The 13,076-nt window shown below is 49.0% G+C and overlaps 7 protein-coding genes across 7 annotated transcripts; 2 read left to right on the forward strand and 5 right to left on the reverse strand.

Annotated features, from left to right (window-relative positions):
• Positions 1-931: 931 nt before the first annotated feature.
• On the reverse strand, positions 932-1,753 carry FSUBG_10568 (AB hydrolase superfamily yisY; the record flags this gene model as incomplete). Its single annotated transcript, XM_036675157.1, has 1 exon — positions 932-1,753. One exon carries the CDS (start codon positions 1,751-1,753, stop codon positions 932-934), a length of 822 nt encoding a protein of 273 aa, XP_036533932.1.
• A 622-nt stretch (positions 1,754-2,375) lies between these two features.
• On the reverse strand, positions 2,376-3,158 carry FSUBG_10569 (short chain dehydrogenase reductase family oxidoreductase; the record flags this gene model as incomplete). The annotated part of the gene is made up of 1 exon (XM_036675158.1): positions 2,376-3,158. One exon carries the CDS (start codon positions 3,156-3,158, stop codon positions 2,376-2,378), a length of 783 nt encoding a protein of 260 aa, XP_036533933.1.
• A 455-nt stretch (positions 3,159-3,613) lies between these two features.
• Positions 3,614-5,166, reverse strand: FSUBG_10570 (beta-glucosidase; the record flags this gene model as incomplete). The annotated part of the gene is made up of 3 exons (XM_036675160.1): positions 3,614-4,247; positions 4,303-4,589; positions 4,642-5,166. 3 exons carry the CDS (start codon positions 5,164-5,166, stop codon positions 3,614-3,616), a joined length of 1,446 nt encoding a protein of 481 aa, XP_036533934.1.
• A 459-nt stretch (positions 5,167-5,625) lies between these two features.
• On the forward strand, positions 5,626-7,210 carry FSUBG_10571 (uncharacterized protein; the record flags this gene model as incomplete). Its single annotated transcript, XM_036675161.1, has 2 exons — positions 5,626-5,777; positions 5,830-7,210. 2 exons carry the CDS (start codon positions 5,626-5,628, stop codon positions 7,208-7,210), a joined length of 1,533 nt encoding a protein of 510 aa, XP_036533935.1.
• Positions 7,211-7,254: 44 nt separating this feature from the next.
• Positions 7,255-9,043, reverse strand: FSUBG_10572 (c6 transcription; the record flags this gene model as incomplete). Its single annotated transcript, XM_036675162.1, has 3 exons — positions 7,255-7,428; positions 7,485-8,882; positions 8,945-9,043. 3 exons carry the CDS (start codon positions 9,041-9,043, stop codon positions 7,255-7,257), a joined length of 1,671 nt encoding a protein of 556 aa, XP_036533936.1.
• Positions 9,044-9,373: 330 nt separating this feature from the next.
• FSUBG_10573 (gpi anchored protein) lies at positions 9,374-11,210 on the forward strand (the record flags this gene model as incomplete). The annotated part of the gene is made up of 6 exons (XM_036675163.1): positions 9,374-9,676; positions 9,732-9,982; positions 10,034-10,495; positions 10,541-10,812; positions 10,869-11,041; positions 11,094-11,210. The coding sequence occupies 6 exons, from the start codon at positions 9,374-9,376 to the stop codon at positions 11,208-11,210; spliced, it is 1,578 nt and encodes a 525-aa protein (XP_036533937.1).
• Positions 11,211-11,332: 122 nt separating this feature from the next.
• Positions 11,333-12,506, reverse strand: FSUBG_10574 (pectate lyase; the record flags this gene model as incomplete). Its single annotated transcript, XM_036675164.1, has 5 exons — positions 11,333-11,621; positions 11,672-11,814; positions 11,872-12,116; positions 12,167-12,336; positions 12,385-12,506. The coding sequence occupies 5 exons, from the start codon at positions 12,504-12,506 to the stop codon at positions 11,333-11,335; spliced, it is 969 nt and encodes a 322-aa protein (XP_036533938.1).
• Between the last annotated feature and the right edge of the window lie 570 nt (positions 12,507-13,076).

The following is a 13,076-nucleotide window of genomic DNA, read 5'->3' on the forward strand; positions in this document are numbered from 1 at the left end:
AACCGTAAGTACCTCTTATCTACGCGAGTATAGTAACTAATAGGATCCAAGTTCGACGTTTACTACCAAGGTGGAGCTGACGGGACAATCGCTGCGCTTGAAGAGTCTGGTGAACCCATAATCCCCGCGTTTGCCGACTCACTCAAGGTTTTCAATGTTCGGAAGCTTCCCGCTTCAGAGATTCTACAGGTAAGTCAAAACACAACATGTTCTGTCTTCTAGGTTAACTATTAGTAGTTGAGTGGTAAGGTACGAGACTACAAAGAACAGTTCCTAGCAGCATGGGACAAAACAGCCAACGGCAGCCGTCCCATCGATGCCTTGATATGTCCTCCGGCACCTGGCGTTGGTTATCCTCATGACTTCAATACATACTGGGGATACACCTCGCTCTTTAATTTGATTGACTATCCTGCTGCGATATTGCCAATACCGGGACTCAAGGTCAATTCTGAGCAGGATTCTCTTGATTTAGAATACGAACCGCTGGACACCAATCCCTACGATAAACCCAACTACAAAATTTGTATGTAAAGCCTTTATCTTACTACTCATGCGGATCCTAATCATGTATTGTTTATAGATGATCCCAGTCTTTTTGGGAACCAAGCAATATGTATACAAGTAGTCGCTCGTCCATTTGAAGATGAAGAGCTCATTCAAGTGTCCTCAACTCTTGATGCATTGCTTCGCGGTCTCTAGAAACAACCTCCAAGGCTGAGCTCAAGTACTGATTACTATTGGCTTGATCAATTGTTACTAGCAAGTGGATAGATTTGTAGTAAATAGTGGAAATGCTCTCTGATGTCTATAGTATTATATTAAGCTTGAACTTGTAAACTGATCGCCTCTCTATAGCCCCACCGTGGTATCGATCACTTTCCCTCCTTCTACCGCTGGTCGAAAAACTCTTCTCGTAACTTGAACACGATCAAGCGCGGTTGAAACCACCGCTCGCCCGAATTCTGTCCAAAAACTTGAGAACAGCCGGTGTCACCTCCTCAGGCCTCTCCATCATAGGCGCATGTCCAACGCCCTTAACAGCAACAACCTCACTATCCTCAAAGTTCGACGCGACCCAGCGCGCCTCTTCAATAGGATCAGTCCAGTCAGGATCGGCATCTCCATAGACAGCTAGTACTGGAGCCTTGACTTTGCTGATGTACGGTGCGACAACAGCGTGGTCGGTAGATAGTGTAGCGTGGAATGCCTTCCAGCGACCGGGGCCTGTCAACATTGCGATGGACCTGTCAACGCGCTCCTGGACCTTGTCGCCAAGACCGGGCCAGAGCTTAGGGGCGTATGACTTCCAGATCATAGGGCCGATGGGTTGGCGCATGGAAAGGCGGAAGAGACTGGCGACAAGCTTGCCAGTTCCAGGTCGAAGGAAGGCTCCAAAGAGTATAAGGCCAGCGACCTTTTCGGGATGGCTTCCACCAGCGATCGTAGCAGCCGCACCAGATAGAGAGGCGCCGGCTAAGACAGCAGGTCCTCCACCGTAAGCGTCAATCAGAGTAATGAGGTCGTCTGCGGTGGCTTCGTCGCCATAGCGGTTAAAGGTAGTGCTGCTATCGCCATGACCTCTCAGATCAACCATAGCGACTCTGTAGCCAGATTTACGAAGCTCGGTGGCCAGAGCGTCATATGCGTCGCGGAAATCTCCCATCCCGGGAGAGCAGATGACGAGTGGGCCTTCGCCAGCAATGTCAACGGCGAGCTTACCACCGTCTGTTTCAATAAATGTGACAGTCATTGTGGGCGTGATAGGTGGGCTGTGGATTAAGTGTAAGTAGAGAGAATTGCAGTGTTGCGTGATGCAGTTTGTAAGTCTTGGAAATGATGTATTTATGAGACTGGTGATGATGAATATTTCCAACGACTAGCAGAACAACGCAAGATATATATAGTCAGACTCGAATCCTTTCCACGAATGCTTATTATTACTCCCGTGCCTCTGCGCTGCATTTTCGGGTTGGTAGGGCGAGCTTCGCCCGATAAGTCGAATACACAAGACGTTGATTGGCTCGCACAAATGCACGAGAAAATGCCGAGAGTAACGCGAGACCAAGGATTCGGCCTGGCAGCTTTCGCTCTGTGTAATTGGCTATCCTAATGGCCTGTCTCGGCCCTTCTATTTCTTCCGTCTCGGTGATTCCTTCTGTTGAGGTGATAAGATAAGCTCAATTTTATCTGATTGCAGGGTAGTGAATGTAATATTTTTGGGTTCTGGGACTTCTCGATAGCAACAGTGCCTTCAACATGACTCTTTGTTTGATAACTTGTCCAAGTTTAATTTAGCCCACATCAGTTTATTGCCTTTATTTGTCCTTTCCTGCCTATAAGGTTATCTCCCCGAACTGTGGGCTACAGCCCTTCTAATTTTGAGGAAGTTTCAATCCCACCAAGCTCTGACAGGCATCAACAACCCGCTCCTGCAACTCAACCTCACAACACTGAGGAGTCGGCTCTGCCAGCTTCCTCTTAGGCTCAAAATAATTCCCTGTCAAGCTTTGATCATAGTCTCCCTCAGCCAACATGACATAGGTATCAACTCCATCCTCCAGCTTATCTGGCCCATCCTCTCCTCCAAGCTTCGTTGCAACCCATCCTGGATGAACAGACATGACCGACGTGTTCTTGAAACGTCTGGCGACTGCGTTTGCAAGCAACATGACATGAAGCTTTGAGTCGCAGTATGCGGGGAAGTCTCGGAATTGAGACTCGCCTCGCTCGAGCCAGAAAATATCCTTGACGCTTGTATCGGCCTGGGCGTGTAGTTGAGACGCGATGTAAATGAGTCTCTTGGGAGGTGTTAAGAGACAGGTGAGAATGTAGGGTGCAAGAACATTGACGGCCGTCTGAGCTGGGATACCGGTGTCGGGAGTCTTGCGGAATGGTCCGGCCAGCAAGCCAGCATTATGAATGATGGCATCGAAGGTTCCGACTGCGTTGACTTCCTCGGCGAGCCTTTTTGTCTCTGACACGAGTGTCAAGTCCGCTACAAAAGCACCAGCTGCACCAGGGCACTTTTCTTTGGCCTCCGCTGCTCGTTGAGCGTTGCGCGCATGGAGATAAACGGTGTGATTGCCCTTAACAAGTTGGCGCGCAGCTTCGAGGCCCAAGCCATCAGCGGAACCAGTAATGAGAATGCGAGCCATCGATATAAAGTGATTGAAATCAGATTAAGTTGTTGAACAGAATTTTTAATGTTATAATTGTCAATTTATAAATATATGTCAATGAGAGAGAATACGAGAAAATTTCTTGAAACTTGGCACCGAGTTCCGTTCCGCATAAATGTCAACTACCGGCTTTCAAATATCCAAATTGGCACCTAGCGTCCCGCTTTGACGTGTAACCTCGGCGTTGCTAAACTCGTTTCAGTTGACGATTTCCGCGCGAGCTGTGGATAGCGGATATACCGGACTTTGAACACTACCGGGAATGGGTCTGGCGGATGAAACCCAACGCCGAGATGCGACTATGGGCCTGCCGGATCATTTTGTTCACCGAGATACATAGATAAGGATACCTTGATTCAATTTTGATTATGCGATCATATCAATTCTGTCTAAATGTGGCCTCCCAAATAGGTCCTGTCTATCGGCCTCATCTACAGCTTCAACTGAGTTCCCTTCCGATGGTCCACCAACTGCCTCAACACCAACGCCGATTTCTTCGGCGTCCTCTCTAACGTCTCGTAATCCGTAAATGTCACTCCGAACCTAGGCCCATAGCCATCAGACCACTCAAGATTATCCATCAACGACCACGCAAAATACCCCTCGATAACAGATCCATCTTCACCGACCGACCTCCCGATCGCATCAAGGTGATCCTCAAAGTACTTAATCCTATACTCATCCTGCACCGACTCCTCACGCGTCATCTTATCCTCGCCGGGACAGGGACACCCGTTCTCCGTGATGATGATAGGCTTGCCGTACAGACGATATACCCGCGTGAGATGTTTGCGGAAGAGGTCGGGGCAGGATCGGAGCCAGTGTAGGCCACTTTCCAAACCGACAGGGTCGCCGGTTTTGTTGGTTTGGAGCTCATCGAGGTTACCGATGTAGTCTGTGTCTAGTGCGGGAGTGGACTTGTGCCGAGCGAATTGGGAGGTGTAGTAGTTCATGCCGTAGAAATCACTTTCTGCTGAGCGAAGAAGTTTGAGCTCTTCGGATGTAAACTGTGGCAGGCGGTCTTTGAGCTGATCGCGCATGCACTTTGGGTAGTCTTGTCCTAGGCTTCGCAGAATCAGCATTTATGGTCCGCGCTGCATGGAATGCTGGCATGACTTACAAGATGGGATTTGCAAACCACCCAATATGGAACTGCATCCGTCGCTCAGCAGCTTCACTATCTCTCGGATCGCTGCTGTCCCATGGCTCGTAGTAATCTCCATTCAATGAGATTCCTATTTGGCCTTTTTGTGATACACGGAAATCCTGATTGTAGGCTGCGACGGCACGAGCGTGGCTCATGATGAGAGCCTTGCCAACAATCCACGGCTCCGTCGATGTATCCCCCTCAGTGGATTGGGGGTTGATGCTGCTTCGTCCTGGAGCATTGCCTCCAGTGGCATAGCCCTAGAACGTATTGTTAGTATTTTACTGTTGTCTTTCCGAAGGAATAACTTACGAATATAGAGACAATCCAAGGCTCATTGAGTGTGATCCAGTGCTTCACTCGATCGCCGAACCTCTCATAACAAAGCCTCGCATATCTCTCGAAATCCTTTTGAGACTCTTCGACATCCAACCATCCACCATATCTCTCATGCAATGCTTGCGGTAAGTCCCAATGGTAAAGCGTGACCCATGGCGTGATACGTCTCTTCAGACATCCGTCAATAACCCTATCATAGAAAGCAATGCCTGCTTCATTAACAGGATCATCCCGTCCACCAAGAGGAATAACACGAGACCACGAAATTGAGAAGCGATACATATCAGATCCGTATCTTTTTAAAAGATCGAGATCTTCTTCAAGGCGGTGATAGTGATCACAGGCAACATCGCCGTTTGCGCCTTTTGTTCGCGTGGGTTCAAGATGGCAGAAGACATCCCAGATTGAAGGACCGCGACCGTCTTCAGCGACAGCACCTTCAATCTGGTAAGACGCCGTTGCGAAACCAAGTCTGAAGTCGTTAGGGAGAGAAGGCATCGTTGTCTTTGAACTTGACACAAAAGTCTCTAGTGACCAGAACAAGTTACATACTTCGGCATTCTTTATACCGTGGAATTACGGGCCGATAAGATAATACCCAACTCGTCGTGATTGTCGATCGCGGTGAAATTCGGTTGATCCACTGGGTAGTTTCCCCGACGGTGAGGGGTTTCTTCGAATAGCGCGATGCTCTATTTCGCCGTTTTCCCGTAGCTTCACGGAGCAGACCATTCCCCACGGGGAAGTTGGAGGCTAGGTCGAAATGGGGCTTTTTCGCTGTAACCTTGGTTCATGGCATGTTTCTGGACCGAAATTCTCTCTTCTTCAGCGTTGCATTGTGTATATATAAGTATGCTAGAGATCGCCGAGAGTTTATCACAAGACTGTAAACACATCATCAGTCACTCTTGACGACTCTTCTACACCTTGTTTCACGCCATCTGTCATAAAATCAACATGGCTCCGAAAGCGGCGCACGCCACTGAAGATATTCAGTCTCCCATCGACCTCACCACCGTTCCGCCGTTTTGGAAACGCAAGAATGGTGTTCTTTTGTACTTCTTGCTTACGTCCTCGCTGTTTGCCAGTATGGCTCTTGGCATTGACGGGTAAGTCCACTCCCAGCCGGCAAGTTGCTACACATACTGACTCATCGTGAAGCTCTATGACCAACGCCCTTCAAACGCTCGAGAGCTGGCAAGACCGCTTCGGACATCCTACTGGCTCCAAACTTGGCTTCTTCGGTGCTTCCAACGCCATTGGAGGTGTCATACCATTTATCTTCCTCGGTTGGATCAGCGATGTCGCTGGCCGTCGTGTCCCAACTGCCATGGGATCTATCGTCATTATCGCCGGTGTCATGGTTCAACTCTTTGCGACCTCCCTCAATATGTTCATCGGCGGCAAGATCGTTCTCGGAATTGGCTCCTCGCTTATCCAGATGGGTGCCCCAGTCTTAGTCACCGAGCTCTCGCACCCTAAGGAGCGTGTGCAGATCACGACGCTGTACAACACAAACATTGTGCTGGGCTATGTCATCGGTGCATGGGCGACATATGGATGCTTTCGCATTCCTAACCAATGGTCCTGGAAGCTCCCCACTCTTGTTCAAGTCATTCCATCGGCATACCAACTCATCCTCATCTTTTTCTGTCCCGAGTCACCTCGTTGGCTGATCGCAAAGGGCAAAGTCGAACAGGCTCGGGAGATTCTGATCAAGTATCATGGCGAAGGTGATTCCGACAGCGAATTGGTCAAGTTTGAATGCGCTGAGATTCAGCAAGTCATTGCTGAGGAAGCCGAACAAAACATGACCTGGAAGGAATTCTTCTCATCCATTCCTAACCTCAAGCGTATTTCGCTCTGCTTTGCCACCGCGCTTTTCAGTCAGAGCTCTGGCAACCTGCTTGTCTCGAACTATCTCACACAGATCCTGAAGGATACAGGCATCGAGGCTGAGAAAGACATCACTCTCGTCAACGGAATGGTTACTCTCTGGCAATATATCGTTGCTATCACTATGACTCTTCTGGTTGACAAGTTCAAGCGCCGCACTTTTTTCCTTGTGGGATCGGGTGGTGTTCTTGTCACGTTCATCATGTGGACCATCGCTGCTAAGCAGTATCTAGAGGGCTCTTTGGCGGGCGGACGAGTTGTGTTGGCTTGCATCTTCCTCTTCCAAGGCTTCTATACCTTTGGTTGGACAAATCTGGTCGTCACTTATCCTCTCGAGATCGTCACCTATCAGATGCGAGCCAAGACTTGGGCATTCGTACTGCTCACCATTCAAGTCTCTTCTATCTTCGGTGGCTACGTCAACCCAATTGGTCTGGAGGCTATTGGGTGGAAGTTCTACATCTACTACTGTGTCTGGGTCGCCATCGTCTTCTTGGTCGTCTACTTCTTCTTTGTCGAGACATCGGGGCCTACGCTGGAGGAGCTCACATATCTGTTTGAGGGTAAGGATGCCAAGCAGGAGATGGTCAAGGAGATTGAGGTCAAGAAGGAGGAGCACGATTTTGTTCACGAGAAAGGAGTCTAAAGAGTAACTTGAGGAGGGAAAACGTGTGATAATATTACAATAATCTAGTGTATCAATGAAGAGGTATTTCTCAATGCATCGGAGGCCTTGGAGTCCAGTCTCGTGAGCAGATCAAGGAGAACGGCAAAGTCGCTACGCGCTCTAGCAGCGATAGGTGAAGACCCATTTCTGTGAATGATTTCCAGAAGACTCGCACCAGTGAGCCGTATCTTCTCGACCTTGGCAGAAACAACTCGTTAGCTTTATTAATTATGTGGTATACTGTTGTACTTACATAAGGCTCGCCGTTGACTTGGAGTGACCAAAACGGAGCTTCTTGAATCACCCGCAGCATATCTCTCGCGATCTCCGTTTTGCGCAAATCCGAGTGCCCAATGTCCGATTTATAGTACGGAAGATTCTCCAACTTTTGCGTTATCACCATCCTTAAACAATGGATGGAGACCTGAAGATTAGCGCATTGGATGAGGAATTGTTTGGTAGTTTCCCTTGACTCATCGGCCAAGGCAGCGAATGTGTACGACTGCAGATATGGTGGTAGATCATCGAGACAGGTGATGAACCTGACATAAAGAGCGTCCAGTCGATCCTTTTCCTGGGCGCTGATCAATGGCTGAAGGTTTGACATGGTTAGATCTTGTTGGTTTCGGTCCTGCATTAGTCGCAACTCGAGGAGCAGATCAGATGCATTTTGCCAGAGTCGCAAATTGGCGTTGAAGCCTTCAATGCAAGTTATCCGCACGACATCAGAATTCGTGACGAGATTGCCAGGGGAGAGAACAGGAGCTTCGTCCTCGATGCCAGAAGGATACGACGTGGTTATTCCCGACTCGAATGAGAATTTGTGGATCGTGATGGGTCGATTGTTCAGGATGGCAGCTGATTTATCGCCCATGTACACGATCCAGAAAGCTCGACGTCGTAACTCAGCTTCAATCGGTTGCAAGCCCTCAAGCGAAGTTTCGAGGTTTAATTGCATAACTTGCGCAAGTCGCGTTGCTTCTCCAAAAATATGCCACGAGTACTTGGGCTTCCCCGCGGCATGTAAGCAATTAGAGTGAAAATAGCGAATGGTGATTGAGTTGGCATTCGGATTCTCCAACTCGGCCTCAAGGTACTGATTGAGGCATGACCTCGAGGCATTGAGAAAGATATCGGCCACCGATTGACCCTCTGGGAACAAATCCTTCGGCAATAGGAACGCTGCCTCGGCGCAAACAGCAGTGATCAAAGTAAACGTCGTCTCCGGCCAGAGCTCCAAAACCCCTGTACTAAAATTCTCAGAAGGATACTGCCCAAAATACGAAAGCGAGTCCCTCAAACTCGGTTCATGAACCAGCGGCGTAAGCGGGTAGAGGTACTCAAAAAAGAGATCAAAGCATCGCGTAACAAATTGCTGCAGATCGTTCGTAATGAACGCTAGCGCTCGCGATAAATTCTGCCAGCGCTGGTGACTCGTTACATCACCGCTAACCAGCAAAGGCGGCGAGAGTCCGAGATCGACAGTGTTGGTTTCCCATTGTGACGACTGGGGAGGCGGTAATTCCGCTGTGGAACTGGCTGGTTTTCTGGAGCGGATTTTGGGGCCGCGACGGGCGAGGGGGAGGTTGAAGGTGCATTGTGTGCCTGACTCCCTGCAGCTGGTGCAACGCTCGCCCTCTGTAAAGTCGCACTAAAGATTCCGTCAGTGGGTGAGTTTCGCCGATGGGAGAGGGGAGATTTAGAGATTAGTACCTTTGCTTTTCGCCGACGACAGCGGTCACAGGCTCGATTCTTTTGGGCTGGCGTGTTTGGACCCGGAGATTGAGGGGAATCTGGCGTGGGACTGGTCATTGTGTGAGATTGAAGAGGTAAAGAATGGAAGGATTGAGACGGGGAAATGTAGCGGTGAAATAGATTCTGTCGTGAGGTGATTCTCCATTTCCCCGTGAAGATCTATTCCCCTTTTGATGTTGGTGAGCCGACAAGCGGGGTTGAGTCTGGGGAAGGAAACCTTGTTTCTGGGCTCAATACGTACTCAAGTCGGCATTGGTTCATCCAAGATCCTGGAAATGTTGTGCAAGTCTTCATTTCCCATTATATAAAGGCAGCCTTGTCATCTCTTTGTCTCTCCAACCAGCATCGAGACACCAATTGAGCTCGGAGACGACTCATTATCGCATCATGAAGTCCTCGCTAAGCTCTTTTCTGGCTACGCTAGCCCTGTCTTTACCACTGACAGCGGCCTCGCCTCAGTACTCCAACCCCAAAGCCCCATCTTGTCGATTCGGCCTTGAATGGTCACAAAAGGACGTCCTTCAACACACCGACGACTTCATCTGGGATCTTCTCTACTGGGAAGGTAAATTCCATCAAAACGACGTAGCCTACAATAATCAAAATGGCATGTCCTATGATGGAACCCAGCTTGATTGGAAGACTGGCAAGCGCACTAACAAGCATACGTTCAGTGCAGCCAGTAAGGAGGTCAGTCATTCTACGGTCTCGAAGACCGAACCCCTTTACTAACAGTACGATTCAGGCACTGCAAATTATGCTCTACGCCCAGGCTATCTCTGGATCTAAAGAAGCTGCTCGTTTCTTGACCCCAGATAATCTCAAGGCTGCACCAGGCTTCGCTGCGTCAATCATGGAGACGAAGCTTAAGACTTACAGCCAGTTCAACCAGACATATCCTGGTTTCGGTGGCTTTCTCCCTTGGATTAAGACCGACACTACGACCATTTCTCCCCAAGATGGCTGGGATGACCGTGTTCCTGGTCTGGACAATGGGTAAGTAAGCGGACTTCTACTTCCTCGCCTGTACTAACAAGCTGTGTCCAGAGAGCTTATTTGGGCTGTCTATGCCTGCATTGAAGCTCTGCAGAAGCAGTCCAACCCCAAGTTTCACAAGATCGCCGACGGTTGGCAGACCTGGTTCAACTACGTCGCTTCGACTGCCCCTAAAATCTTCTACATCGGCAAAGGAAAGGTCTGTGCTGTCACCGCAATCGGCGACCAGACGCTTCCAGTCAACGACAAGAAGCAATCCTACAAGTGCGAGTCAGAGACTTATCTCGATGACCCTTATGAGGGAGAGCTTTTGACGTACTTCTTCCAATTCTTCACTGATCTGTCCAAGACGGACAAGCAGACACTTTGGGAGTACAAGAGAGCCAAGTTGGAGAAGGCCGAGTATAACAAGGGTGGCGTTGGCCCTATCACTGTTCGCAAAGGCTTTTGGTTCTCTAGTCATGAGATTTGGAACCAGCTTGAGTTGCCATACCACGACGTTGATATTGTCAGGTAAGCATCACCAATAGCATCAGAAACGTCAAGCTGACCTTTTAGCCGCCTCTTCAAAAACGGCGAACGTGCTCGTACCTGCAACTCGGTGGTCACCAAGACCCCTGGTCTCTATGCCTCAGTCAACAACTCTACCGATCCCAAGACAGATGAGATCATCGGATACATCTCACCCGCCGGTATTCCCTCCATTGCCAGCCAAAAGGACCAAGAGCTCGATGTCATCACTCCATATGGTGTCTTCCCTGTTGTATTATTCGACAAGGCTGTTGGCATGGCTTGGTGGAGGAACATGATTGTCGGAAAGAAGATGCAGAGTAAGTCTTACAGATATCACATTAGACTCCAATGATCGCTCACAATCGTGCAACAGATCCTTATGGCAGCACAGAGTCTACCCGCGTTGACGGCAAGGGTGTTTCAGCACTCGTGACCTGGGATAGTAAGGTCACTACTGTACTCTCTCTCATGAATGGTGTTGTGGATCTTGTCCGCGAGCGAATGAAGTCTGATGGTATCTACAACGAGTTCCTGAAGATCACAGATGTGAGTTTTCCTTGATGTATTTCCCATTGCTGTGCTGACAAGTCGTTCATAGCGTGAGCATGTTCGGGTGTTTGGTAATAAGCTCAAGGGCGAGGATATCGAGTTCTGTCTCCCCAAGAATAAGGTTCCCGACGCAGGGCTCAAGGACTTCACAGCTTGTCAAAAGTGAGTAGGCATAATGTATTGATATCAAAGAAGGTCTTTGAATAGATATGGCGATTCTTGTACAAGTAACATCAAAGTAGAATCAGAATGACCTCCAAATATCTTTCTCGCGTCCATGAACCTCTTTTAGAAGCTTAGCTTCTGACCTGCCTGTCCCGGAACCGTCGAAGCAACCTTTCCAGATCCCAGAAGCGTGAACTGGTACGGAATCTTGCTTGAGCTCATTGTCCCCTTCGGAGCCGTGTTTTGACTCTCACCACCGAGAACAACGTCTTCCGCAACAACATATCCAACCTCGGAGCTTGACTCGCTGAAGATGGCCTTCTTTCCAACATTGGTGAACACAGATGATTGGATAAGAGCCTGAGCACCCATGCGGCTGTTGAGACCAGTGTCCATGGTATCATAGTACTGACTATGGGTTGCTTAGTGGCAAGTCAAAGTTGAGGTTATATGTAAACGTACTTGAAGATATGGGCTGTGCCAAAGCGCAGAAGAGGGCCTCGGCTTCTCACGTTATTGAAGTGGTTGTTGGCGTATGTAACACGTAGGGTACCAACGTCTTCAGCCGCGTTCTTGTCGGAGTGTCCTACGAGCGATCCCTTGGACTAATAAATAATTAGAAAGCCTGTTCCAAGATTAGAACGTGAGCTGGAAATGCTTACGTGGTCATGGAAGTAGGTATACGAGATGGTGACCCAGTCAGCAGCATGCGACAGATCGACCAAGCCATCATAGAAGTCCTTGTCGTCGCCTCTCACAGCGGAGAGATCACAATGGTCAACCCAGACATTAGTAGACTTCTGGATAGTGATCGCGTCACCGTAGTCAGCTTCGACCTTGGAGATCTTCATGTTGCGGACAATGACGTTCTTCTGCCCGTTGATAGTCAAGCCAATGCCGGTGAGAGCTGGACAATGCTGTTAGCGCTACATCTGTGAGAGAACATAGTTGACTTACAGCTACCGGTCTTGCCAATGATGGACTTGTTTGAGGTGACTTGGACCTTGGCTGCGCCAGAAATACTACCTTGCACGAAGATGAGAGAAGGTCCGTCTGCTGCGGCTGCAGCGGTGAGCTCCGCGAGCGTCTTCACAGTGACCTGTGCAGCGCTTCCGCCTCCAGTTGTACTATTCGTATCAGAATCATGAGAATAGGCTCCGGGTCAATCAACTCACCCTCCATTCTGAGTGCAGTATCCGATGTTGCACGGGTCATTGGCCGCAGCTCTGGCTTGGAGGCCAGCACCAGGAGCCGCAACAGCAAAGCTTGAGAAAAATAAGATATCAAGAAGTTTCATTTTGAAGAGGAATTCCGGAAGGGCCCAGTAGCTCTCAGCGATGTTGTTGGATGAAAGAACTGTCAAGTTGAGGATATAGTTGCCTTTAAATACAACTTCACATCCAAACAAACCCTCATCGTGATGATCTACAAGCTTCGGACTGCACAGTTACCCCCAATGTACATCTATTCTCCCTTCTAATTGACTATTTCATGAGTCGTTGCGTTTCAGCAATAATAAGTAGGCAGTTGGATAAGCTCCGCTGATTGGTGGAAGATGTCGACGAGATCTTCCGTTTGTCGATGCCTTCCCCCAAAGTCAATGCAAACCACCGACTGCGGTCTGCAGTTTTTGTAACGAGCCTGGAAATAGGCCTACTCTTGTGGTATTTGATGAGCTGCTGGAAGTAGGGACAGTTACATCACTCGGAAGTACTTCCTCCGCGTGCTGAATCGGGGATCTTGTTTGTGGGGTAATGGGGGTTTGACAAGGCTTGGCGTAGTTAAAGGCTGATGAAGCACGAGATTCATAAATTTAGGAGATAGTATCATTTCAGAGCTATCGGATCTATTTGTGGTGCTCGCCTTG

The sequence above is a fragment of the Fusarium subglutinans genome, assembly GCF_013396075.1.
Source record: "Fusarium subglutinans strain NRRL 66333 chromosome Unknown NRRL66333_c0000185, whole genome shotgun sequence".
NCBI lineage: Eukaryota > Fungi > Ascomycota > Sordariomycetes > Hypocreales > Nectriaceae > Fusarium > Fusarium subglutinans.